This window comes from Doryrhamphus excisus, chromosome 3, assembly GCF_030265055.1.
Source record: "Doryrhamphus excisus isolate RoL2022-K1 chromosome 3, RoL_Dexc_1.0, whole genome shotgun sequence".
Taxonomy (NCBI): domain Eukaryota; kingdom Metazoa; phylum Chordata; class Actinopteri; order Syngnathiformes; family Syngnathidae; genus Doryrhamphus; species Doryrhamphus excisus.
In genome coordinates, this window is record NC_080468.1 from 20,696,877 (window position 1) to 20,723,220 (window position 26,344).

Sequence of the window (26,344 nt, forward strand, 5' to 3'; positions counted from 1 at the left end):
GGCAGCTGTTTCGCTTTACTGCATGCCAAAAGTGTCCGATGTGCATAATACACATGTATATGCAACTCACAACTGAATGGAGTTTTACAGTTTTTTTTACTGAATAATAAACCCACAATGTTCATTCATTCATTCATTTTCTACCACTTATACCAGGGGTGGGCAAACTTTTTGACTCGCGGGCCGCATTGATGACAACACATAACAGTCCACCTGGTATTATTGTATCTGTAAAATTGTCATGCAATCTGCTATTATTATTTATTATTTTATATTTATATTTAAATATTTTTAAAATAATAAAATATTATAATAATTACAATAAAATTAAAATAATAATTATTATATTATTATTATGTAAAATATGCAAATATAACAATAATATTATACATAATTAATATAATAATTAGCATTAATATAATAATTATAATAATCATAATAGTTCTAATAATAATTATAATAATCTAATAATCTAATAATAATAATTATTATTATTATGTGCTTGTGTCCCTTTTTTCAGGAGCACTTTGTAAACAACAGACCATGTCAAAAAACGAAATTGATACAACCATCAAAAGGTTGGCTCAGGCCATGATGCCAGGTTGTATGTTGAGTTTAAATGAAATACTTTGGAAAGATTGGGCGGGCCGTATTCAAACACTTGGTGGGCCGGATGTGGTGGGCCATACTCACAAGGGTTGCAGGAGTGCTGGGGCCTATCCCAGCTGTCTTCAGGGGAGAGGCGGGGTACACCCTGGACTGGTGGCCAGCCAATCACAGGGCACATATAGACAAACAACCATTCACACTCACATTCATACCTATGGACAATTTAGAGTCACCGATTAAGGTAACATGCCTATCGGGAGGAAACCGGAGAAAACCCAAACATGCACGGGGAGAACATGCAAACTCCACACAGAAATGGCCGAGGGTGGAATTGAACTCGGGTCCCCTACCTCTGAGGCCCGTGCACTAACCACTCGGTCACTGTGCAGCTCAACCCAGAATGCGGCGTTCAAAAACACTTTCCTGCACAGGTTTGTCATAGAAAACTCGCTTGTCTGCTTTGTAAACAAACCCCCACTCTGCTTTGTATCAAGGTCCGCTCTTTGTCAGATCTGTAGGGAGGCAGGATCCGTGATTATAGTAAATGTAATAATTCTCTCTCTAGGCTTGATTGTCTTGTATCTTCAAGAAGGTGTAACAGATGAGGTGAGGAGGGATTAGGAAGTCACGTCTGACATAACGCAGGAAGATTGACAGGAGATGAGAAGGATTGACACAACTAAATGGAGCTCTCACTATAACGAGGTACCGAGGACAGTTTGTGGATTTATTTCCTCAATTAATCAAACTGTCTTGCGGCAAAACTATTCATTCGCTTCTTGATTTGGCTGAAAAAAAAAAAAAACACACACACACTTCCACACACCTCTCCGAGGTGCTTTCAGGGCACATTTCTAATAAACTTCAATGTCCACAAGCTACGCCAGCACAGCAGTCAGCGATTTTAAAGTTCTCACATTCTGCCTCATACTGGACACTGAAAAGAATCTTTACATACATCTGTCCATTTGTCTACGCTCCAAGCTTCCATTCCTGGTATCAAAGCCACGCCATCATCACCAAATATAGCATTTCTGCTTCTTATCACATTAGAAGCTCCATCCTATTAATATATTGCTAAACCTTTTATTCTTCAACACGCTGCAACTGAAAATGACTAAATGTGAGGGAGCTCAGGCTAATAACTGTCATCGCTCGGAGACACTTTAACATTTCGTGGTGGCATGAAAAAAAAAGGAGGAAATTAAATGAGCTTGTTCTCACAAGGATTTAGTAGGATTTTGTCCAAAAAGAGCCAATAATCTACACTAATGAGACAAAAACAGGCATAGATTAATGCATTAAATAAATAAAATAGAACAACTTTGTTATTATGGAGGCGGCACGGTGGGCGAGTGGTTCACGCGCAGACCTCACAGCTAGGAGACCAGGGTTCAATTCCACCCTCGACCATGTCTGTGTGGAGTTTGCATGTTTTCCCCGTGCATGTGTGGGTTTTCTCCGGGTACTCCGGTTTTTCCTCCCACATTCCAAAAACATGCTAGGTTAATTGGTGACTCCAAATTGTCCATAGGTATGAATGTGAGTGTGAATGGTTGTTTGTCTATATGTGCCCTGTGATTGGCACCCCGCCTCTCGCCCCAAGACAGCTGGGAAAATGAATGAATGAATGAATGAACTTTGTTATTGGACATGTACTATCTCTATATACTGTGGTACCTCATTTTTTTTGTTATTAATCGGTTCCAAAAAGTCCATCGAAAACTGAATCGTAAAAATCGGAAGCAATGTAAGCATGGATGTCTGATATTGGCAGTCTTCCAGAAAACCAATATGCCGATATTGTCCGATATTGTCTCAATTTCCGATACCGATATCAGCCGATACTGATACCGATATCTGCAACACAGCACATCTCCTGTGAAGGAATGAACACACGTGTTGTATAACAGCATTTTTAAATATTGGTTTCCATAATTGAGAAAAATCCAATACTGATATCATTGCTTATTTATACTGATATCAGGCTGATAATTATCGGTACCAGTATTTAGTCCAATGAAGTCCAATTAATCTGTCCCGTACACCCAACAATGTTAACACAAAACATTTCAACATCGGACAATTATGGTTATTATGGTAATTTATTGAATTCAATAATATTTCTCCCCTTTTTTATTTCTATACTGGCATTTGCAACTTTGTTTGGCTCCATTGTCGGTTCAACGGAAGACGTAATCTAAACAAAAGGCAGCCAGTTAGAGTGTAACTGTGTTAGTTAGCAAAGAACTACAGACAAACGGTGATGACATCATAAAAGGGCGACAGAGTTGGAGGACAATGACTTCCAAGTAGGAGTTGAGAGCACACATTCTGAATAACGTTTGTTACACACAATATGTATGATAATCAAAATAACATTTTCATGTGAAACTGGGGAGTTCAATAACCAAAGTTTGACTGTATTGATGCTGATCTATTTATGCTTTTTGTGCATTCTTTTTTTCCTTTTATAGTGAAGTGAGCACGGCTGGCAGGAGGAGAAGAGATGAGCACAACAATAAAGGATTTTTTAAAGCATCAGCAGTTATACATCACATTTTTATTGCAGCGGGCTGACACCTCTGTTGTTCTCCTTCCGTTATTCATCTATTTGTTTTTTCTCTCTTTCATTTCTTGAAACATCTTGGTGCCAACGCCTCAGCAGCAGCAGCAGCAACGGCGCGGCTATCGGCCGGCCTGCTTTACCGCGTTAGCATCGAGCCGCTCCTGATTAATCTTTAAAGGAAATTGAAATATTGCAAGATGATGCGAGATGGCGATTAATGCATCATGGAGATAGATGGCGCCAGGGGTGGACGATCACGAGCGTGCACGTGCGTTGGAAGCACGGCGCTAACAAGGCTGCTGATGTGAGAAGTTCACATCCTGGAGGATCCGCCTGGCAGAGCTGGCCTAAACTCTCCTCGGTCAAAATTAATTAAGTAGAACCCGGGTGGCTTAATTGGCGCTTTGTAAGCACTTAGGAGGGTTAAACCCCAGTCTGCTGTCTCTTTTTGTACTAGCATCCTTGCTTTAGTTGCCTGAAGTAATTGGGTAAAATGTACATATGTCCAAATATGTTAACACACGTGAAGTAAATATTACTTTATTGTCGACATCAGCCATACTTTTCTTGACTTCCCAGCAGTCTGAAATGCGGTCCAAGTCCCGCACGCTAATTGATGCTGAGTGCTGAGTGAAGCATGCAGTTTGTGTGCATGCTGGAGGCTGCCTGGGAACGAACCCCCCCCCCCCCCCCCCCCCCCCCCGGCCCCCACTTCCCTTAGCGCCCCCTACGCCTACACCTCCCTTCCACTCGTCCATCGATCCGGCGTGACTCTGCAGGAGCCAGATGAAAACCACTCACTATGATTTATGAGACATCATCTTCAGGGGTACGTGGGGGTGGGGGGTGTTGTCTGAGCCCCTCCCACTATGTTCTGAGAGCAGTAACAGCCTTCATGAGAGCCTAATAGGATCTCCTGGGTTCTAATGCCTGACTTTGTTCCTCCAAAAACGGACAATAGAGGTTTTGAATAACCAACAATATCATCATAATCAGGGCGGCACGGTAGTCGAGTGGTTAGCGCGCAGACCTCACAGCTACGAGACCCGAGTTCAATCTCACCCTCGGCCATCTCTGTGTGGAGTTTGCATGTTCTTCCCGTGCATGCGTGGGTTTTTTCCGGGTACTCCGGTTTCCTCCCACATTCCAAAAACATGCTAGGTTAATTGGCGACTCCAAATTGTCCATAGGTATGAATGTGAGTGTGAATGGTTGTTTGTCTATATGTGCCCTGTGATTGGCTGGCCACCAGTCCAGGGTGTACCCCGCCTCTCGCCCAAAGACAGCTGGGATAGGCTCCAGCAACCTCCTTGACCCTCATGAGGATAAGCGGTAGAAAATGAATGAATGAATACCATCATAATCAATGAATGAATGAATGAATGATTATGATGAATGAATGAATACCATCATAATCATTCATTCATTCATTCATTCATTCATTCATTCATCATTCATTCATCATAATCATTCATTCATTCATTCATTCAATGAATGAATGAATGAATGATTATGATGGTATTCATTCATTCATTTTCTACCACTTATCCTCACCAGGGTCAAAGGGGGTGCTGGAGTCTATCCCAGCTGTCCCAGCTGTCTAACCACTCGTCCACCGTACAGCCCCATCATAATCATAAAAATGTTAAAAAAAAATTATAATACATATTTTGACTAATATGTAATATTATGAAACTGTTAAAAATGCAAGTAAAAAGCCACAAGCGAGACCAGTTTATCTGCTAAAAAAGTAAAGCAAACAAATGGACTCCGGTATAAAAAAAAAGTCACACTTCACCCACTCCCTCCCCTCCTCTCTTCTTATCAACTGGTGCATTATCTCACACACATACACACATATACATTGGAAGTCCTATTTGTGGCTGAGCATCTCAGAAGCAATGATGAGGTGTGCAAAGAGGAAGGAGAGAAGGGGGTGTTAAGCTGTGAAAAGCTAAGAAAGAAAGAAAGAAAGAAAGACGAAACAACGACAAAAAGTGGTGCAAGTGTGTGAGAAGCTGCAGGTCTGAATCGGAAAAGGAAACATCACAAGAAAGGGAGGATCACAGACAACATGGATCATGTCTCTGGAATGTGAATGATTGAAGTCGTCTTGTGGAAAATTGTGCATTTTTAGATTGTCCCAAAGCATAAACCAATGATGGGTTCTTCCACACCAAACTCACCCAAGCATGCATGCACTGCAGTGGAACAGAAAAAAAAAACCTTCCATAAAGTGTTCCCAAAAGTGGGAAGCACAGAATTGTCCAAAAGGCTTTGGTCAAAAGAAGAATTAAGACTCTAAGGGGGCTATGAATTATTGAGGAGATATGACTCTATATTTTTTCCACAGCCTCTCCTGCAAGAAGCAATTATGGAATACTTGCAGAACTTTATAAGAAAGTGAGGAATTTAAAAAAAAGACACCAGACAATTTGCTAAGCCCCGTCCCTTTAAGAGCAACCGGCCAATCACAGCTAGGACCTAATTTGCATGCATATGAATGGATGGTGACTTGCAGCGTGATTGGTTTGACTGAAAGAGACGGGGCTTAGCACGGTCAGCCCCCCCTTTTTAACCAGAGCACCTCCCACCCAGCCTGCACTCACCATCCTCGGTGGGCACGTAGACGTTGAGATACAGGCAGTCCTCACTCTGGTTCTGGATGTAGCCGGCCGCTACGTCCAGGTTGTCTGTGAACCACACGGGCAGCATGATCTCCGGCAGCACGCCGTGCACGTTCTGTGGGCACACGGGGGCGAACTGGGTAGCGTTGCGGATCTCCTGCCACGAGCCCGGGGCTTCGGGAGGCTGAAAGCGGCGGTCGCCGATGGGGGCGGTGGCATAGGGGACGCCAAGGTATTGCTCCACTGGGCCCAGAATCTCATTGTTGAGGTCCTTCTTGATTCCTCTGAGCTTACCGTAGTTGGTGGTGACGACAGGGTGCTTGGAGGGGTCGGCTTTTTGACTGAAGGCCAGGTTCAAGAGGAGGGCGAGGCCCATCAAGCACCAGTCGGCCATGAGGGATCTTCTTCTCTTTTCTTTACTCGCGAATAGAAATAAAAACATGGCTGCTGATGATGTCATCATCAAAAGGCAGCGGTGTCCAAAATTTGATTGAAGCGACAAGCGGCCTTTATCAAAAATACAAAAGGAGCTTCTCTGGCCAAGGTCATGTGGAGGGTGCACATGGATGAGGAGAAGGTGGACCAGGTCAGTGCGGAGGCGAGGCTTTCTCGGTTGCTTCCCCAGCGATGGTCCTGCTACGGTCCATCCTCTTGTATCCTGCGCTGTCCCGGTGACATCATCAGCGTTAGCACCTGCACACAGTCGGAATTTCAGTTTAACGAAGGGTTTGATCAAGTGTGCAAATGAAGTGCGCGGTACATTTAGCCTCCGTGCAAACATATTCATTGTGATTACCAAGCGTGAGCTGCAAATAAACCCTGCCACTGACAGTTGGTCATGTGACCAAGGGGGAACCCTCCCGCTGTGTGCCGCTACTGCTGCCGCGCACGTCTTTTACGCACCGCTGCACAGATTTGGACGCTCATAAAGCAGTGAACTACTTTTCAAAGTACCAGTCAACTCCCTAAAGTAAAACACCAAAGATGTCACGCCAGAGCACAAACTGTGAGGTCAGAGGTCAACATGTTTTTAAGAAGCTTAGTGTGTGCGGAGTGCACGAGCCTTAATTGTGCACGTGAATGAGCGCCTTGCAGCCCGCCCGACCATTCATGTAATCTACAGGGCAAATCCTCATGTAACACAGCCAGTCACAAATGCATGGAGGGAGATTACGGCGTCATCATAATAACATTGTTGGCTAGCGTTACGTAACGGGAAACCAATCCCATGTAGAGGTTTCATTAAAACTCAAACGCTCTCTTTTTTTTTCTGCTTTATTGCCCGGCTTTAATTGTCCGATTTTAAATCGTCATTAAGCGTATAATTGCATCGCCGTTGTCTTCTCCCGCTGCCAGTAAAGCATTTTGCATTTAAAAGTTAAATGTCCCGAGGCAAGACAGCGAGTAATTAGAGCCCTACAGACACGCACAGACATGTATGGTGGCTCATTGGTGTCAGAAAGGATTCAGAGGAAAAAAAAAAGAAGCCAATGAAGCAGTGATGCTAATTCTGTAGGCTATTTCTGTTAGTGTATTCAGACTAAATGTGTGTCCCCTAAAATGCTCATCCATCATCATCATCATCACAGAGAAGTGTGCAGTCTAAAGCTACATTCACGCTGCTATGATGGCCAATTCAGATTTTTTTATTAATCCGATTTATGTGGTTGTTCACATTAGACACAAAAGATGCAACTTGTTAATGTGAAAGCAAAGCATCCAGGAAGTCATGCATGCATAAAAGTATGACGTTACATGCATTTCTGTGTGTTTACGTTCATTTCCAATCTGACATTGGGTAAAACTGGTATCGGCGATACCGGTTAGATACGATTCGATATGCAAATACACCTGATGTATTTCAAATCATAGCATAAAGAATGAAGACATCACAGTAATATAGTGATTTATTCTCAACATTGAAGTGTAGTATTTAGTCATTTCAAGGAATTTGTGATTTTGTTTTCTCAATCAAGTGATTGAGATGAGGAACAAAGAGGGTGGAGAGGTGAGACATTGACAAAAAAATAAAAATAAATAATAAATAATAGTTCAACTGCAGGGGCGGCACGGCGGTCAAGTGGTTAGCGCGCAGACCTCACAGCTAGGAGACCAGGGTTCAATTCCACCTTCGGCCATCTCTGTGTGGAGTTTGCATGTTCTCCCCGTGCATGCGTGGGTTTTCTCCGGGTACTCCGGTTTCCTCCCACATTCCAAAAACATGCTAGGTTAATTGGCGACTCCAAATTGTCCATAGGTATGAATGTGAGTGTGAATGGTTGTTTGTCTATATGTGCCCTGTGATTGGCTGGCCACCAGTCCGGGGTGTACCCTGCCTCTTGCCCGAAGACAGCTGGGATAGGCTCCAGCACCCCCCCGCGACCCTCGTGAGGAAAAAAGCGGTCGGTAACGGTGAGTTCAACTGCATTACTGGAAAACATACAATAAAAAAAGAAAACGCATCCACAAACTTGCTAAACTGAAGAACTTGCGGGTGCATCTGAGTATTTCATTGGCTCAATTCGGAGGCCATAATTGATCCAGCTTGCGTGCAGCGGGGAAGCTTAAGTGATTGATGATGCAAAGATGGTAAGAGAGATGAAGCCAGCCGACAGGAGGTCCGAGCGTTGGCTGTGGAATCAGCCAAGATTAGACTCCCCTGAAAAGGCGTGTGGCGGGCGATTGTGCCATTTGGCAAACACGGCTGCACTTCACAGCCTGTCCTGCAATGCTCCACAAAAGCATGAACAGTGGGTGTTTGCTTCAGTGTGGGAAATATAGACATTTAGCTGACCGCTGCCTCTGTGATTGTGCACCATTTGTAGAAAAAGAAATAAAAAAATATTTCATAAACAACAACCACAGAAGATGCCTGGCTGGTCCAACAAAATTGTAGGTTGTTGACATACTTCAGTGGTATCCAAAGTGGAGCATGAGGGCCATTTTCCGCCCACAGCTCAGTTTTTATTGGTATAGGAATATTGTTTGGTCTAGAGACAGTGCCGCTGAGGAAAAGACAGGAAGCAGAACTGGAGGTAGCAGAGATGAGGATGCTGAGGTTCTCATTGGGAGTGACCGGGATGGATAGGATCAGGATCATGTTATATATTACAGAAATACTCAATTTTAAAGCATTTTAAAACCTGCTTTGTTACCTCTCGGTGTAGGTCATTTTTGATGATTTTGACTGATTTTTCGAGGCACTCAGAATATTGTGTTCTTGGGCTATATAGACGTATATACAGAAAAAATGATGAGACCATCCTTGTTTCATCATTTTATTTCTTCACTTGCATGCTTGATACAACCAAAGGTGCATTTGTTTGGACAGATGATGATGATGATTATAAAAATTGTACTCTTATGGGCTATTTTTGTTGTCCAAACAACTGTACCTTTAGTTGTACCAGGCATTAAAATGAACAAGAAACGTGACTGTATATATATACCAAAAGAGAGACTGAGGAAAAGACAGGAAGCAGAACTGTAGGAAGCAGCAATGAGGATGCTGAGGTTCTCATTGGGAGTGACCAGGATGGATAGGATCAGGAACGAGTACATCAGAGGGACATTACATGTTAGAGGTTTTGGAGATAAAGTCAGAGAGGCCAGACTAAGAAAAGAAAGTATAAGAATATAATTTATAGTAAATTATTCATAGGGCTGTCAAAATTAAATGTGTTAACTGCTGTGACAAAATTTAACATAATTAACTCGTGAGCATCACAGCAAGCCACACCTCTCTGAAGCTACATTATAGTCCTATCCTGGCTGTTATCTTCCTGTAATAAAATACTGTGTATATTTCAGTTATAGTTCCTAATGGTGATTGATCATGATTAATTAATTAGTAAACAGTGATTAATCTGATCATTTTTTCATACCATACGAGCGTATGAGGCGCTATGTTCGCATTGAATCAATCAGAGCACACGCCTGCTTGCCAAGGAGGTATTTTATTTAGGGGTCGCTGATCCAAAAGAACTCTTTGCCTCATCTCTCCAATTACTGCACCATCCACAACGCCAGGTGGAATGAGCCAGTTGGCAAACTCCGCCGTGTTAATCACACAACATTTTGAGTCTCCTGCCGTTTATCCCAGCCTTCCTCTTTCTCTGCAGCAGCAACCAAGCATCAGGCCAAGCTCACCAACATCTGGCAAGCTTGCTCAAAGGCACGGGGAGCCCTCATTTGCATATCACTCGCATGATGCGTTTTACAGTCGCAAGGGTGCTCGTTTGTTTTGCCAAATTAGCTCATTTTTTTTGGTGGTTGTTTTTGAGACTTGTTTGTATTCTGTTTTTAGCTGCGGGGATGTTTTGTCGCAACAATCCTGCTAATGTGTACATGCGTACACACTAGTACACTTCAATTACTAAAGTGTACCAATCCAATGTTAACTATAATAATAATAAAATTTATTTGTATAGCGCTTTTCAAAATACTCAAAGACACTTTACAGAAAAATTGAGTTGAATAAAAGCAAGTAAACAGAGTAAAAGATACGCTAAAAATACAACATTCATTCGTTAATACACAGTTGATATACACATGAGTAAAAGCGGGGCGGGGCGGGGCACAGCAGTCAGGTATAAAAAGTACGTACAAGTTTAGCTCATTAAGTATTACATAGGAAGCAGATTTTATATTTTTTTAGATTTATCCGTCAAAGCTAGCAAAATGTGCAGTTACACAACATCACGTTTTGTCATAGCATCATCCTGCTGGAAAATGTTGGCGCTATATTTGCAGCTGCAACTATTTCAATTATATTATGATTAAAGTGTTTAAAAAAGTGTATATTTCATATTTGTTTTCAGCTTACATTTATAAAACAATCAAATCTGCAGGTACATCTTCTTTAGCCAGCACGGATGCCATCGTTGAGTGTTGAGGATACTGTCGCAGTGAAAGTCGTTTTATTCACTGACGCAAGTAAACAATCTACAGTGACAAAAAGACAAAAAACTGAATTAAAACGGAATTTGGGAAAAAATAAAACACCAAAAACCAACAGGAAGTGCCACCATCAGCTGGATGATAATCAAATAATTTGGGCTGAGCAAAGGTTGAACGTGTCTCCTCACTGTCAATTAGGGCCCGAAAATGCAGCAGCGTGGCATAATGAACGTGTGAGCAGACTTTAATTAGCAGGGCGGCGTCCTCACATTCGTCACTGTCTCTCCAACTACTTTGCATAAATGCAATACGTGCTGTGTTGGTTCTGGAAGGGGGGGCGGGGGGGGGGGGGGGTAACAAGGAGGAAATTCAATGACATTCCAGCAGAACCTGTGTACGAGAGTCGCCCATTAGAAGGTTAAATTGTGCTTAGCGGGTCAAAAATAGATAAATGAGTGTGTGTGTGTGTGTGTGTGTGTGTGTGTGTGTGTGTGTGCGTGCATACGTGTGTCAGATGGACCATCGCTGAGAACAATTAACTCAGCTGACCCGGCTTCCACGGTGATGGCTACAGTCGGCTGGGGCGGCTGTCAAATAGACGGGTCGTCACACTCTACAGGCAGTGGAAGATGAGACACACACACACACACATACACACGCACACACACACACACACACACACTATATGGTGCATATGCACAAGCAGTGAGCCAAGCTCTTAATTAACACATTTACGACCTCTACACGCTGAATAAACACACACGTCGTGTCATGCCTGTAAAATAGCGCCTCCCTCACACTACAGCTATATATATTCTGTACATAGTACACTATATACTGTATACACACACACACACACACACACACACACACTGGCATATGGCTATTCGTTAGCACCCCTGTCGTCTCTGACAAATTGACTCCTTCATTTGAGTGGAAGTGTGGACGGAGGGAAGGGGTGCGAGTGTGATGGTGGTGGTGTGGGCTCCAAGCATCATCTCACTCACACGGTCCAAAGAATATCATCACACACTCACAAGCACACACACACACACACACACTCCACCTGTGACATCAGTGGCATAAAAATAAAGGTGAGCAAAGACTGAGGAGATGTAAAAGGAAGGAAGGCGGTCAGAAAGCAAGAGTCGGATTCGGATGCAAGCAAGCATGTTAATCTGCCTTTATAATGATAAAAATGCCTATTTTAAGATATTAATGCGTGGCTGCTGAATGTGCAAACAGCAAAAATGGGGAAATGAAGAGCAAAATGGCAAAATTTCAAGGGAAGCTGAAATGTTGATATTAACTCACTAACTAACAAAATGAATGAAATTGAAATTTAATGAAATTCTGCACTCAATTGAATCAAACCTAACTTGCCTTGCTGTGATATGAGACACTTAAAAAAAGACATAAAAGACATGACAAGCGTTAAGAACGGTCACTTAAGATGATATGTTTTTTTAAGTGATTGTCACCACTCCATTTACACCAGGGGTCTCAAACACGCGGCCCGCGGGCCAATTGTGGCCCGCAGGACACTACTTTGAGGCCCCCGCCTTGATATGAAAATTTAATGTTAGTGCGGCCCGCGCAAGTTTGATATGGATGCTGTATGGTATCATGTACCCAGAAAAAATTATTATGTTTGATTAATGTTCATGTTAAAGGTTAAATAACTGTTAATAGTTATCCTCCCTATCCGTGTGGAAGTGGTAGGTTTTTGGCTATTTAAGTTTAAAGGAAATAACTTGAAGGCTACTGTTTAGGTCGCTAGCTCTCTAGCTTGCGAGTTAGCATGTGTCTCAAGACCCTGCAGTTGCGCAATATGTTGTAAATAAAAAGAGTATAAATGTGACTATAGTCGTGTTTTGTCATGTCTACAGGGCTCTAATAATGCTTTGTTCATTTTAATCTGAAAGAAATAATTTGTCTACCCACCAACTATATGTGGTTTCTTAAGTTTTTATTAGTTGCCGTTTTATTATTATTATTATATTTATTTATTACTGATTGATTTTCTTTATTCTTGATTTGTTTATTTATTTTTCATCTTATTTTGTGCAGAAAAATAAAAAGTAAGATATTTGAGAACAGTGGAATGTTTTATCAGAGCTTTTATTGTACAAAATCGGAACCAAAGCACTGAAAAAGTTTGTATATTTTTCTGTTTTTAATAAATGCGTGTTTTTTTTTGGAGAACCTGATGCGGCCCAGCCTTGCCCAGACCCTAGCTCCAGTGGCCCCCAGGTAAATTGAGTTTGAGACCCCTGATTTACACAGTGCTACTTGAAGTTCATCTTTATCTCGTTTGCAAGACACTGCACCTTGTTTGACCCGAGGACGGCAGAGACAAACGAGCAGAGGAGTAAACGGGTGAGGAATGTGACAAGCGTCGGCTAATTCGTTCACTAAGTGAGGTGAGTTTGAGTGAGGGGATGCATGTCCAATATCGGATGAGGAGGATGACAAATGCTGCGGTCAGCTGGATTGACTTTACCCAAACAGTGCATCAAATCATGGCTTGGAAAATAGCAGTGTTAAAACCAACAACAACTGATTAAGTTGTAGTAAAATAATCTTAATCTTAATCTTAAACTTAAATAGATTGGAGCATTTACCTGCTGATGACACAGCATCACAGCATTGCTCGAGGATACTTCGACATGATCATGAGAGAACGCAGAATCAAACTAGCAACCTTCCAGTCGGGACACGACTACTCTGCCACCTGAGCCATGCTGTAATGTAAATACTGTACCCACCTTGTTATTGTGTACTGCATGGCTGTTTACTAACTCTTGTTTAAATACATAAATACTGATATCAGTGAGCATTATTAACCAATAATTACCTCTACTATTTATGATGAATATGATGAGTGGTTAGCGTGTTAGCATCCAGATCGTTATCTACCTTTGCATGCGCTTTAAAATGTCTCTACTCTAATGACCCATCCTCTTCTTTTTCATTCATTCATTCATTTTCTACCGCTTTTCCTCACGAGGGTCACGAGCCAATCACAGGGCACATAAAGACAAACAACCATTCACACTCACATTTGGAATCGCCAATTAAATTAGCGTGTTTTTGGACTGTGGGAGGAAACCGGAGTACCCGGAGAAAACCCACACATGCACGGGGAGAACATGCAAACTCCACACAGAGATGGCAAAGGGCGGAATTGAACCCTGGTCTCCTAGCTGCGAGGTCTGCGCGCCAACCACTACTCCACCGTACCGCCCCCCATCCTCTTCTTGATTTAGGTAAAACAAAACACCCAGCTATAATTGGAACATTAGCAAAGTTTTGGACACGTCTCCTGAAAGTACACAAATAACAAAACGTGACTACAAAGCAGCTCCTATTTGTCAGATCGCAACACCGCCCCCACAGCCTGGCTGATGTTTTTTTTTTGTGTGTGTGTGTGTGTGTGTCTCTGTGTCACACTTCCTTCAAAGTGTTTCCATAAATAGACACAAGCACCTCGTGCCAAGCTGCGCAGCGTGGATGCGTTATATAACCCTGAAATGCATCAGCATCCACTAATGCTGTCCAAAGCCACAAACACTGGATGCTCCCCCTGTACATTATTCATATGCAGCGTTGGCCCTTACTAGAAAGTATGTGGACGCAAACCAAAAACACATTCCAAACACCATCTAAGACGCTATGACTCCAAGAAAATTGCACACAGAGTGCTTTGGTGGAGTTGTTCATCTTGTACAATTCCTATCTTTGGGTTTCATCCTCTCAGAATCCTTGTCAGTCCTCCATGTTTTTTTTTTTTTTTTGTCCTGCAAGAGTTCACCTTGGAGTGTAGCCTTAAATCTTGTGTGAGCACTTTCATCATTCGCCGCTAATCTGTCAGCCTGCACCACCTGCACCCCCTCACACACACACACACACACACACACACTCCTTCCGCTTCTATTTCCCCATCGTCATGGTTGGGCAGACACATGACGGCTGACACGCCGAATGACTGCAATCACTGTGACTGCATCGCACCTGCATCACACACACATACAAACGTTGGAACCTGGTTCTCCATCTTGCTTATGGGCATTACAACACATACAATTTGTCAACATGTGTTGACAAACATGCTGCCCCCCCCCCCCCTCCGTTTACATCATAATGCTTTCTTACATATGCTTTGCTATGCTTGATGAGGCATTACATTGGCTGACCTTAGTGGTGTCAAAACATGTGAAAATATCTCGCAATATAAAATGTCACCAAAATAACAAATACATTAATTAATCACATGATAAATGAAAATGAACTCTATAATTTTGCTGTAAAAGCTATAAAGTTATTTATGTACAGTCAGTATTCCACAGCGAATAAAGACGCAAGTTTTTTTTTTTTCCTTTATTTGGGCAAATATATGAATCATTACAGTGCATTTCTTACATCAATCAAAATATAACTTTACATTATTTACATTTGTATTCAACTATCTGATCCCAAGCCCAAAAGGAGTAGGCTGAAGCAAAAGCTTATAAATGCCTACCCCTTTTTGCAAGATATAATCATGTTCATGCCACTGTCTTGTTTCCCCTGTTATTATTATCATTGTAATATTATTATTATTATTATTATCATTATTGTTATACTAATCTTTATCATTATTACCGTCATTATAATCATCATTAATATTACCATTTCCATCATTATAGTTAAACATTTTGTGATTTTTTTAATTTTTTATTTTTAATTATTTAATTTTACAGACTTCACTGCTTCTGAGTGCTGTACCATTGGTTGCAGCCATTATCATCACATACACACCAAGAGCCGACAAAGTAAAGCGGAGCCATTTGTGAGGTCTGATTTTTTTACGAGCATTAAATGTATCACTGAGTAACATGCCGCCATCTTTGTTTTGCATGTTCTCTGCATCAGTTGGCGGCCAAATGCGGCACCTGAGGAGAAAACAGACAAAAAAAAAAAAAAAAAAACAACATGCAGGACCCGCAGAGTGGATCAATAACTACATGTGTTTATTAGATTGAGTCTCGCTGTGACCGGCCCAGGAGTGGAACACTGGCATGTAATCTGTTACTCTTTTCTCTCTCCTGAAAAAGCGAACTCACTCACGAACGTCTCGGGACATGTACGAAGCGTGTAACAAAGCAGCGTGAATCCAGTTTGGGAGCGAGCCAGTCGAGGTTGGAATTCTGCGCGGAGGTAATGTGCATTGCAATTTTAGTCTGTTTCCATTACTGGGTAGGACCTCTTTGTTTAGTTATTGTGGTACCCTTGGAGCCATAACATACAGTATACTCTCCAGTTAGACGAATTGAATCCTTGAAAGCCCCATTTTGGGCCATTTGTAAAACAAGGTGCTTGTAACGTGCAACGTCTCATGTTTTATTGTCGTAATAAACCCGCAGCATCTCGCTCCTTCATCAAGCAGCGCCTAAGCTAGTTGGCTAACAGACATTCACGGTGATTGAGACAAATGCCAAGGGAGCGCTCAACATGCGGGACCGATGCATCAGCCCGGAGTCTGCAGACGTGTTGCTCCGAGGAGGATTGATGGAGCAAATAGCGTTGAATTTGTCCTCCTGTTCCAATGTGGCGTTTACTATTCACAGCGGAGCTCAGACGCGCGTCTGAGTCTGACAAAGTAAGGCTACCGACGGCCAGGATGGTGCGTTCTATAAATAAAGACCTGTAGCAGATAGCATGGCCTGCGGCGTCGGCTTTGTTCTTGATCCAAAACTTTTAAAAGAGCCCAGCGGGATCACAGAATAGCCTGTCAGTGAAGTAAATAGAAGACGAGAGGGGAGGATCTAACCTTTACAAAATGCTTTGAGTGTGCGAGCCTGTGTGCACATTCTTAAAATGGACAGTGAGTCCGTTCCTACCGGAAAATAAAGTCCATTTTAGTCAACAAAATGCTAACATTTAGCTGAGCTAGCGTGACAAGAGGGAGGGTGTTTTCCAATGGTATACACTGACGAGCAGATGATGCAAGATCGCTATGGCGACCACAAAGATGCTATGCATATCTATGACTTTGAAGCTATTATTTTGAGTGTCATTCATATATTTTGCATTTATGGTAAATCTGTGCAAGAACACGGCTCGTGATTAGCTACAATAATGTTTTTTTTAATTGTTAAGTTACTGTTAAGTTAGTGGTGTAACGGTACGTGTATTTGGACCCAGTTCCCCCAGGTACACATTATGTGAAGGACAGGAAGTCTAACTAATTTGCAAGAGAGTCACACATCTACTCATATACAACTCGACAACCTTTGGCTAGTTCAGGGGGTCGGCAACCTTTATTTTGCCCCCTTCTGGAGCCACGAAATATTCTTATAAACTTACATTTGAATCTATTTAAATTTGCATCTGTTAGATCCACAGAATTTAGCTAACAGTGTATATATCGTTCTGGTATTAAATGTAACACCTTTAGTATTAAAAAAAACAACACATCAGTGCCGTCTGCTCAATATCATCACTTGACTCATCACAGGCAATTCAATATGCTTGCACTGAATTTAATAAATGTGTCGACTGGTGATATTTGCTGGCGTTCTACCGGTCCTGTCCTTGACTGTCTTTGCAGGGAGGAGCATTTCTTTGATTTTCTCAATCAGTTCTTGTTTCCATCCATACATTTTCTATACCGCCTATCCTCACTGGGGTTGTGGAAGTATGCCGGTGCCTATTCGAGAGGCGGGGTACATCCTGGACTGGTTGCCAGCCAATCACAGGGCACATATAGACAAACAACCATTTATTCTAACATTCATATATATGGACAATTTGGAGTGTAATTTCTGTATTTTTTTTCATTCAAAGGACAGATGCTATGATATTTTTACGAACGATTCATTCAAGTATTCTCCATTGAGCGATGTGTCAATAGTTGAAATAGAAGAAATAGAGAATGTGCAGAACATGGAAAAACATTTTGGGACTTCCAAATATCATAATTTCTTGCAAATTGTGTGTTCCTTCAAAACAGTCATCAGTGAAATGAACACTGCAAATAAACAAACCAAAAAAAAACTCGAGGTGGGCTTCCATCTGTCTCTTGTTCACAGCACTTGTTTTTCGTCCAAACCTTCTTATTTTGGAAAATAAAACAAATTTACAGTATCACTCGGATAGTATGAACATCCAGCAGTTACGATAGTTCAGCAAAACTACAAAATATATTGAAGTAAGTTGACAATCTACCACAAAACTTGTCACCCCGATGACATCACTTCTTCGGGTCTACTTGTCAGGGACCCGGCTCCAGCACCCCCGGGACCCTCGTGAGGATAAGCGGTAGAAAATGAATGAATGAATGTCAGGGACCATTTAAACTCTATTTTCTTAGGAACGTATTTATGGTTTTGTGTCTTCCTGACTGAACCCGCCGGCCGTCCTCCCCGTTGCTCATCCAATCAGCAGTCAAAACACATTCTACTGTAGATGCATTCATGGACTTGCAGTGAGTCAGCTATTTTTCCAAAACGCACATTTATTCCACTCGGCGTAGGAGCCGCAACAAGGAGGCTGAAGAGCTGTGGGCTGCCAACCACTGGGATAGTGGGAGTCATGGCTAGGGATGGCGCCAAGGAGGAAAAACTTGAGCCAAAAAACCCTTGTTAAAATCTACTGTTTGGGAACACTGGGCCTTCCCGATAAAATAACATATATAAACGAACAAAGACAAGCGGATAAGACGAAAGTAGCGTTCCGCCATTGTTCAGTAGAAATGAGGACCAGAGATGCAACTAATAATGCTGCACTTAAGTCAAATATTTATTTATTTCATTTTCTTATCTTAACTTATCGTCACGAGGGTTGTGAGCGTGCTGGAGCCTATCCCAGCTGTCTTCGGCACATATAGACAAACAACCATTCACACTCACATTCATACCTATGGACAATTTGGAGTCGCCAATTAACCTAGCATGTTTTTGGAATGGAAACGGAGTACTCGGAGAAAACCCATGCACTCACGAGAAGAAGATTCAAGCTCTACACAGAGGTGGCTAACCACTGGCTAACGCTAACCACTCACACACCGTGCAGCCCTAAGTCAAATATAGAATAGTAAAAAATAAATGAATCGTTCACATTGTTCAAACTGCCACACTGACACACGCCGTCATTATCTCGATGCAAGTGGAGTTTCACATATATTGACGGCACAGTTGCCCTTTTCCCCCCCCGCCCCCGTCCATAGTTGGCCCAAAATGTCTCATTGAATATTTAATGCGTGTGGCGGTGTAATGACGGCGGAGACCCGGACCTCGCCTCTAATTATACAGGCTTCCACCGGTGAATCATCAAGGCCGCCATGGGCCGCAGCGCCTCACCTCTGCCTCCCTCACGTCCGACCCCCCCCCTCGCTCCCTTCGGTCCTGGCCACACAGTGACCTTGCGTGCCCTTTGTTTTGGCAGCCGGCGTCTCCCGGGTTGGCCTTTGTGCCACTCTCCGTCTGTTTAAGCCTGTCTCCCTCCAAATGACATTAAATGCACATTAAAAGTCTATGTATAGTAAATTGGAGCAGACAGAAAGCAGAGGTACAGCGCAGAGAGGGAGAAGCGGTATTTAAATGGCTGCATTAGCCTGCTGTTAGACGTGGAGCGCTGCCACTGCTTTGGCACACGGCTCACTGATGAATATGCAGAGCAGCTGCAATGACGTGCAAGAATATAGTGTGTGTAGAGAATAATAATAATTGTCCTATTTTCCTTTTCCTTCATTGCTCGAGAGCACTCATGCAAAGTGATGCAGGGCTGAAAATAGACCAGCGCGGGCCATCACGGTCTTGGCCCAGTAAAAAGCCACTCTGTATGAGTGCATACGTGTACTGTGTGTAACCCCGCACATGCATGCTTAAGTGCGTGTTCAACATGCCTATGAGCATGGCAAGGTGGCTCCTGCCCGGCCATCTTATCGGATATGGACAGGGTCTAAAAATAGACATGCATGAGTCTTGAAAGACATTTTTCATTTGCATTAGCATGCATGAACACTTCTCTTTAAAGAGAGCTCAGGTTTTTTCTCAAGAGGGAAGTGTGATTCAGGTTACATCCTGTGGTATATACAAATTGGAAGTGGTGGCGGTGCCGGGGTACGCAATAATTATGGTTTGGTACTTTGGTTTTGAGGTCATGGTTCAGCTCATTCCAGGTAACAGAACAAAAACATAAATACTGTATATCAGGGGTCTCAAACATGTGGCCCGCGGGCCAAATGTGGCCCACAGGACACTAGTTTGAGGCCCCTGCCTTGATATGAAAGTTTAATGTTAGTGCAACCCGCGCAAGTTTGATATGGATGCTGTATGGTATCATGTACCCAGAAAAAATTATTACGTTTGATTAATGTTCATGTTAAAGGTTAAATAACAGTTAATAGTTATCCTCCCTATCCGTGTGGAAGTGGTAAGTTTTTGGCTATTTAAGTTTAAAGGAAATAACTTGAAGGCTACCGTTTAGGTCGCTAGCTCTCTAGTTTGCGAGTTAGCATGTGTCTCAAGACCCTGCAGTTGCGCAATATGTTGTAAATAAAAAGAGTATAAATGTGACTATAGTCGTGTTTTGTCATGTCTACAGGGCTCTAATAATGCTTTGTTCATTTTAATCTGAAAAAAATAATTAGTCTACCCACCAACTATATGTGGTTTCTTAAGTTTTTATTATTTGCTGTTTTATTATTCTTATTATATTTATTTATTACTGATTGATTGATTTTCTTTATTCTTGATTTGTTTATTTATTTTTCATCTTATTTTGTGCTGAAAAATAAAAATTAAGATATTTGAGAACAGTGGAATGTTTTATCAGAGCTTTTCTTGTAGAAAATCGGAACCAAAGCACTGAAAAAGTTTGTATATTTTTCTGTTTTTAATAAATGCGTTTTTTTTTTTTTTTTTGGAAAACCTGATGCGGCCCAGTCTCACCCAGACCCTAGCTCCAGTGGCCCCCAGGTAAATTGAGTTTAAGACCCCTGCTGTATATAAAGTATTGCACAACATAAGAGCTGTCCAGACTTGTCCACCAATATTAAAATGCCATGAGAGGAGGTGATGCAAGGACGCCATGGCAACAGCAGAGATGAGTATCATGCATCATGACAACCCAGTGTCGCATCAACGTGATACTTCAACATAAAGTACTATATAATGCTGCTTTAAACCTAATCAAGGAGGACATATTTGTGTAGCTAAACCAGGAGCCAAAAGTGAACAAAATTGAATGTTTATCCAGTCTTTTCCACACACCAGCAGCTCGGAGTCCACCATGCCATGAACTTGCTGCTTCTGTCCTGGTAATCTTTATGCTTTCCAACAGGGACGACCTAAATCTCCCCAGTCTGCAGCCATGCCAGGGAAAACAAAGCTTTCACCTAATCAGAATGAATCCACGCCAAATTTCACACGGCACTTTGATTTCGACTTTGTACCCAAGCATAAACGAGGGATACGGGATGGGGCGAATAGACTCGTTTATGGTGATGATGTTTTTATGTGTGTGTGTGCTGGTTTTAGCTTTGGTGCACACTAGCTATGATTGACAGAATGACAGCTTGGAAGTAAAATATGGCACATGCAGTGAGTGAGGAAATGCATTAGAAAAAATAATTGATATGCTTCTAAGTTAATGCAGAGGGTCATGAATAATGATATCATAAAATAAATGTTATTTGCCCATTGAACATTATTATATGTGTATTTTGTAGTCATTTTCTTCGGTAAAAATTGCGGAATTTGCACATTTCCTGGTCAAATACAGGGCAGAAACCTAACATGCAAACGTCCCCTCTCGGCACGAGCCCTGCCTAGTACCTTCCGTTTGTGTTGGATGATGGCATGTGCCAGTTTCTGTTTGTCAGCATTTATTATCCACCATAACTTTCTACAGTCTATGTAATGTCAAGTGTGACATCAATATACTTGCTAATAGAATACATAGAAATGTCAAACAGGGGAAACCTGCAGTACTGTCCTCATCCACAAGGTGCTTAAATATAAATATACTAAATATATAAACAAGTCAAATGCAATATATTTTGCTCTGCTGAATGAATATGACTGCCAAGATACCCAAGCTCACCGGGAGATGATCAGACTTTTACAACAAAGTATCAGAACCTTTCCTGCAGAAGTTAAAAGATAAGAATACTAATATTTTTCAGTTCATTAAAAATGAATGTGGAATTAAGAAATTGGAAATTAACCAAAGTGATTTTTTCTATTCTTTTCATGGTTATCCTCTTAATAAGCAACCTGTATGACTCCAAAGGAGTCCATGCCTCACCAGCAATGAATCTAACCGCACGTCACTGGACCTCTACCAAAGAATACGTGTTCATTTTGTTAGTCCAGGAAACCTCAATCCTTAAACTAGCAGTAAAAGTGACTTTGCCAAAGTGCCGTTTTGGAAAGAAGATGGCCATTCTGGGTTATTTTTAGATTCCACCTTCCTCCTCCACCCTCTGCCGTCCTCATCCTGTCCTTTCTCTGCTCTGTCTTTTCCATCTCCTCGCCCTCTCCACTGAAACAGCCCCGTGCACACACAGGTATTACCTGGGTCGCACGGTTCACTTCCACGGGTGTGTGATGGAGTCATTTAGTTTCAAAGGCAACCTGCTGCACCCTGGCATAAAATACTGGCATAAAACGATCAAAATGTTTTATTTATAATGTAGATTTTTCAAATATACCATTTACGAAAGTCCAAATGTGTTTTGCCAACATCCATGTCAAGTCTCTTATATTTTGTATTACATATTTACTGTATTCATTCATTCATTCATTCATTCATTTTCTACCGCTTTTTCCTCACAAGGGTCGCGGGGGGTGCTGGAGCCTATCCCAGCTGTCTTCGGGCGAGAGGCGGGGTACACCTTGGACTGATCACCAGCCAATCACAGGGCACATATAGACAAACAACCATTCACACTCACATTCATACCTATGGACAATTTGGAGTCACCAATTAACCTAGCATGTTTTTGGAATGTGGGAGGAAACCGGAGTACCCGGAGAAAACCCACGCGTGCACGGGGAGAACATGCAATGGAATTGAACCCTGGTCTCCTAGCTGTGAGGTCTGCGCACTAACCACTACACCACCGTGCCGCCCTATTTACTGTATTGATATTTGTAATTTTATATAACGTTGTTCTTATTTTCAGCACTCCCCTCTCCCATCAAAGTGCTTTTTCTCTTTGTTCAGGTTATATTTTGTAAATAAGAATTTGTTCTTAAATTACTTGCCTGGGTAAATAAAGGTAAAATAAATTTAAAAAAATAAAAAATAAATAAAAGTCTCCATCCACTTCAAAACATACAAGCAAATGTAGATGAGATCTTTCCTGTCCTCTTGATTTCTCATTCCAACACTTCATGACGCCCACCACTGAAGTGCCCCTCCACCTGGAGAGTGAACCCCCCCCCACCCGGCAGCCACTCGGCCTGCTCTCCAAAAACCCTCAGCATCATGTCCGCTGTGGCCAAGGAGTCGCCTGCCACACTCGTCATGAACAACAACCATCTTGACTCTGAGCGACTCTTTCAATTGTTTTTTTTTTTTTTTTTGCTCTCAGCAGGTTGTGTCTGAGGAGGATTGTGTTCTTTGTTTGGTGACTACATTGTGTTCTACATTATGCACAAGGCATGTATGTACACCCTACTACATATGTGTGTGTGTGTGGGGGGGGGTATTTGTCCTGTATTCAGCACTATGTGTGTATCTGTGTCGCCACAACACAGCCACTTAGTAAGTGAGCCAGCTCCATTTGGGACAACATGAGAGGCACTCCGGGAAGCGAGGTGCAATCTTTTTTAATGAGACACCCAAAATGCTTCAAAGTCAAGCGTGTGGATGTGGACTCTCACCAGAGATGCCCGAGAAGAAACATTTCTCTTGATTTTTTTTGTGCGGTGTGTTCAAGGTTTCCATTTAAAGGTGTTTTTGTCCTCATTTAACCACTTTTTATCCATCGCTCCATCCTCAAGGCTCATCATTCATGATGAGGTTTAAATGGACGAATCCATCTAACGTGTAGACAAAAGCATCGCCGCTTGGCATGGGCCCGTACGAGATTTGGATGGTATGATAACCTTGGGCAAAAAAAATATCACAGTTTGACGATTTCACTGTATTGTAATTACAGCTCTAGAAGGTGTTATTTTGAAATATCTATATTGAAAAGAGGAAAAAAGTAGACATTTTTAAACCATATAATACAACACAATGAAAGAACCTATTTGTTTTCAAATTTAATAAATAACTGAGTGGCTCAAAGTGAGTCAGACAATATAAATAATGTGATTGGACACCCATCACGACTGTGCTCACGGAGTCAGAAGAGGTTGCTGAGGGCACGTCCGTCACACGTCACCTGTAGCCTGACACAGCCTTGTACACAACCAAAGTTCCTCCTGCACTACAAGTGCTACATAGTGTCTGTATGCTCCAAAATCTGTGTCAAGGAGGGACTCATCCCCAAATATTGCCCCTACTTGCAAGTACAACGGGTCGGGGCTGGGACTTGATGACATCACAGACCTCGAAAACTCAGTGCTCATCATGATCGGCAGAGGGGAAGTATCGGCCGATATCAATACAGTGCTTGTTCACTGATATCAGTTGATCGGAACGGTATGGAATTAGCGGCATGGTGGACGAGTGGTTAGCGTGAAGACCCGAGTTCGATTCCACCCTAGGCCATGTCTGTGTGGAGTTTGCATGTTCTCCCCGTGCATGGGTGGGTTTTCTCCGGGTACTCGGTGTACCCCGCCTCTCGCCCGAAGACAGCTGGGATAGGCTCCAGCACCCCCGCGATAAGCGGTAGAAAATGGATGAATGAATGAATTTAGGTTTCCAGTACATGTTATAGATTTTGGGCAGTTGAATCAGAAGATTCCACCCTCGGCAATCTTTATGTGGAGTTTGCATGTTCTCCCCGTGCATGCGTGGGTTTTCTCCGGGTACTCCGGTCTCCTCCCACATTCCAAAAACATGCTAGGTCAATTAGCGACTCCAAATTGTCCATAGGTATGAATGTGAGTGTGAATGGTTGTTTGTCTATATGTGCTCTGTGATTGGCTGGCCACCAGTCCAGCCCCAAGACTGCTGGGATAGGCTCCAGCACCCCCGAGACCTTTGTGAGGATAAGCAGTAGAAAATGAATGAATGAATTACCCAAGCTGTACGCTCAGCACATTGTATCAAAGTGTCACTTCTTTAGTAATTCCCCATGAAAAGATACGATATTTGCTCCAAAGACTAAATATGATATTTGCAAAAATATACTCATGTGCACTGTGCGGGAACTCAGTACGCCGCCATACCATGCCAAAAAATCAGATGACATGATTAAAGGCTGTTTCACCTCTAGTGTGTATGCTGCATACCTGAATGGGCAAACCACCAGTGAAGACAGAAATTCAATTAAATCAATGCATAGGTGTGCACGTGTGTGCGTGCATGCATGTGCGTGTGTGTGTGCTAAGACAGCTGGATCAATCCCCAGTGAGGAGAGGTTGACAGAGTAATGACCTGTCTTCTGTTTTCATCAGCTTCTTTCTCTCTTTCTCTCACTGTATATTCCACTTTCTGTCTATTCCACACACACACACACACACACACACGCACGCAGGACATCATCCTCACTCATCCCTGCCTCCTTCATCACTTCCTTTTTCTTCCACTCACAGCAGTCCAGGAATAACTCCACTAATCTCACATTTATTCCCCTTCACTCAATCTTTTCTCCGTCTTCCTCGCTGATCCTCCATTTCTCTTTTGTTGACACTCTTTTTTTTTTTTCTAAATGAAATTCCTTTCAAGCGACCGGCGCCGCCTCAGCCCCAATAACTCAAACAGCCGACCTATTTGATGCATCATTCATGGTTTTGTTCCCTAATGCACTCCATCTCTTTCACAGTATCAAATCTCCATCGTCGGCTTTTATGCGTCGTTACAGCGTCGCCCCCTTCCCTCTTGCTTTTAGTGTGTCGTCTTGTTGCCGCAGCCTCGTGCCCCTTTTTTTTTCTCCCCCGTATTTCCAACCATTTCTCTATTTCAGCCCTTTTTCTCATCCTGTCGCCGCCTCCTCTATTTCTATCTCATTCCCTTTCCCATCACACACCCTGCGCCCATCAAGCCGGCTCCTCCTCGTGTCTCCGGCGTCCTCTCGCTCCATCATTCCTCGAGATGAACGTCTGAGCGCTAATGCACCGCTTCCAGTAATGGGATGCTCCTTTACATCCCAACAGAAGCAGCAGCGAGGCCACAAGTCGGCTCTCTAAAAGCCATCCTTGTCGCATCGCATGCCGCAACGTTGTGCTCCCGCGTCCCTTTTGGCTTTTCTTATCAAAGCGCGCGACCTGTAGATAAGCATGTAGCCCGCGGGGTGATTATCCTCGCCAGATAGCAAGCATGTTGTGTGGCATGATGAAGTGCACCAAGTCAAAGATGCATGCGACTTAAGTGTGAGATAAACGCACCTATTGCAGGCTGGTTGGTCCCTGCGGTTTTTCCTGTACCGTCGGGTTAAAAGCGCTGATGCATCTACAACATGCAGGGCCAATTTCTTCCATATACCATCCATAGGGAATACTGACAATACTGGGAAAAACCGTTCTGTGGCGCTGTC

General features: G+C 42.6%; 1 protein-coding gene across 3 annotated transcripts in view; it reads right to left on the reverse strand.

Moving 5' to 3' along the window:
* Window positions 1-26,344, reverse strand: part of nlgn2a (neuroligin 2a) — a 114,027-nt gene that overhangs the window by 66,154 nt on the left and 21,529 nt on the right. For 2 of the 3 annotated variants that reach the window (XM_058069097.1, XM_058069096.1), the window contains one exon: window positions 5,788-6,498. The exons of the other annotated variant lie outside the window; for it this stretch is intronic. In XM_058069097.1, coding sequence (XP_057925080.1) covers window positions 5,788-6,268 — 481 coding nt within the window. In that variant the 5' untranslated portion in view covers window positions 6,269-6,498. The remainder of the gene's footprint in view (window positions 1-5,787; window positions 6,499-26,344) is intronic. 3 annotated transcript variants of the gene reach the window in all.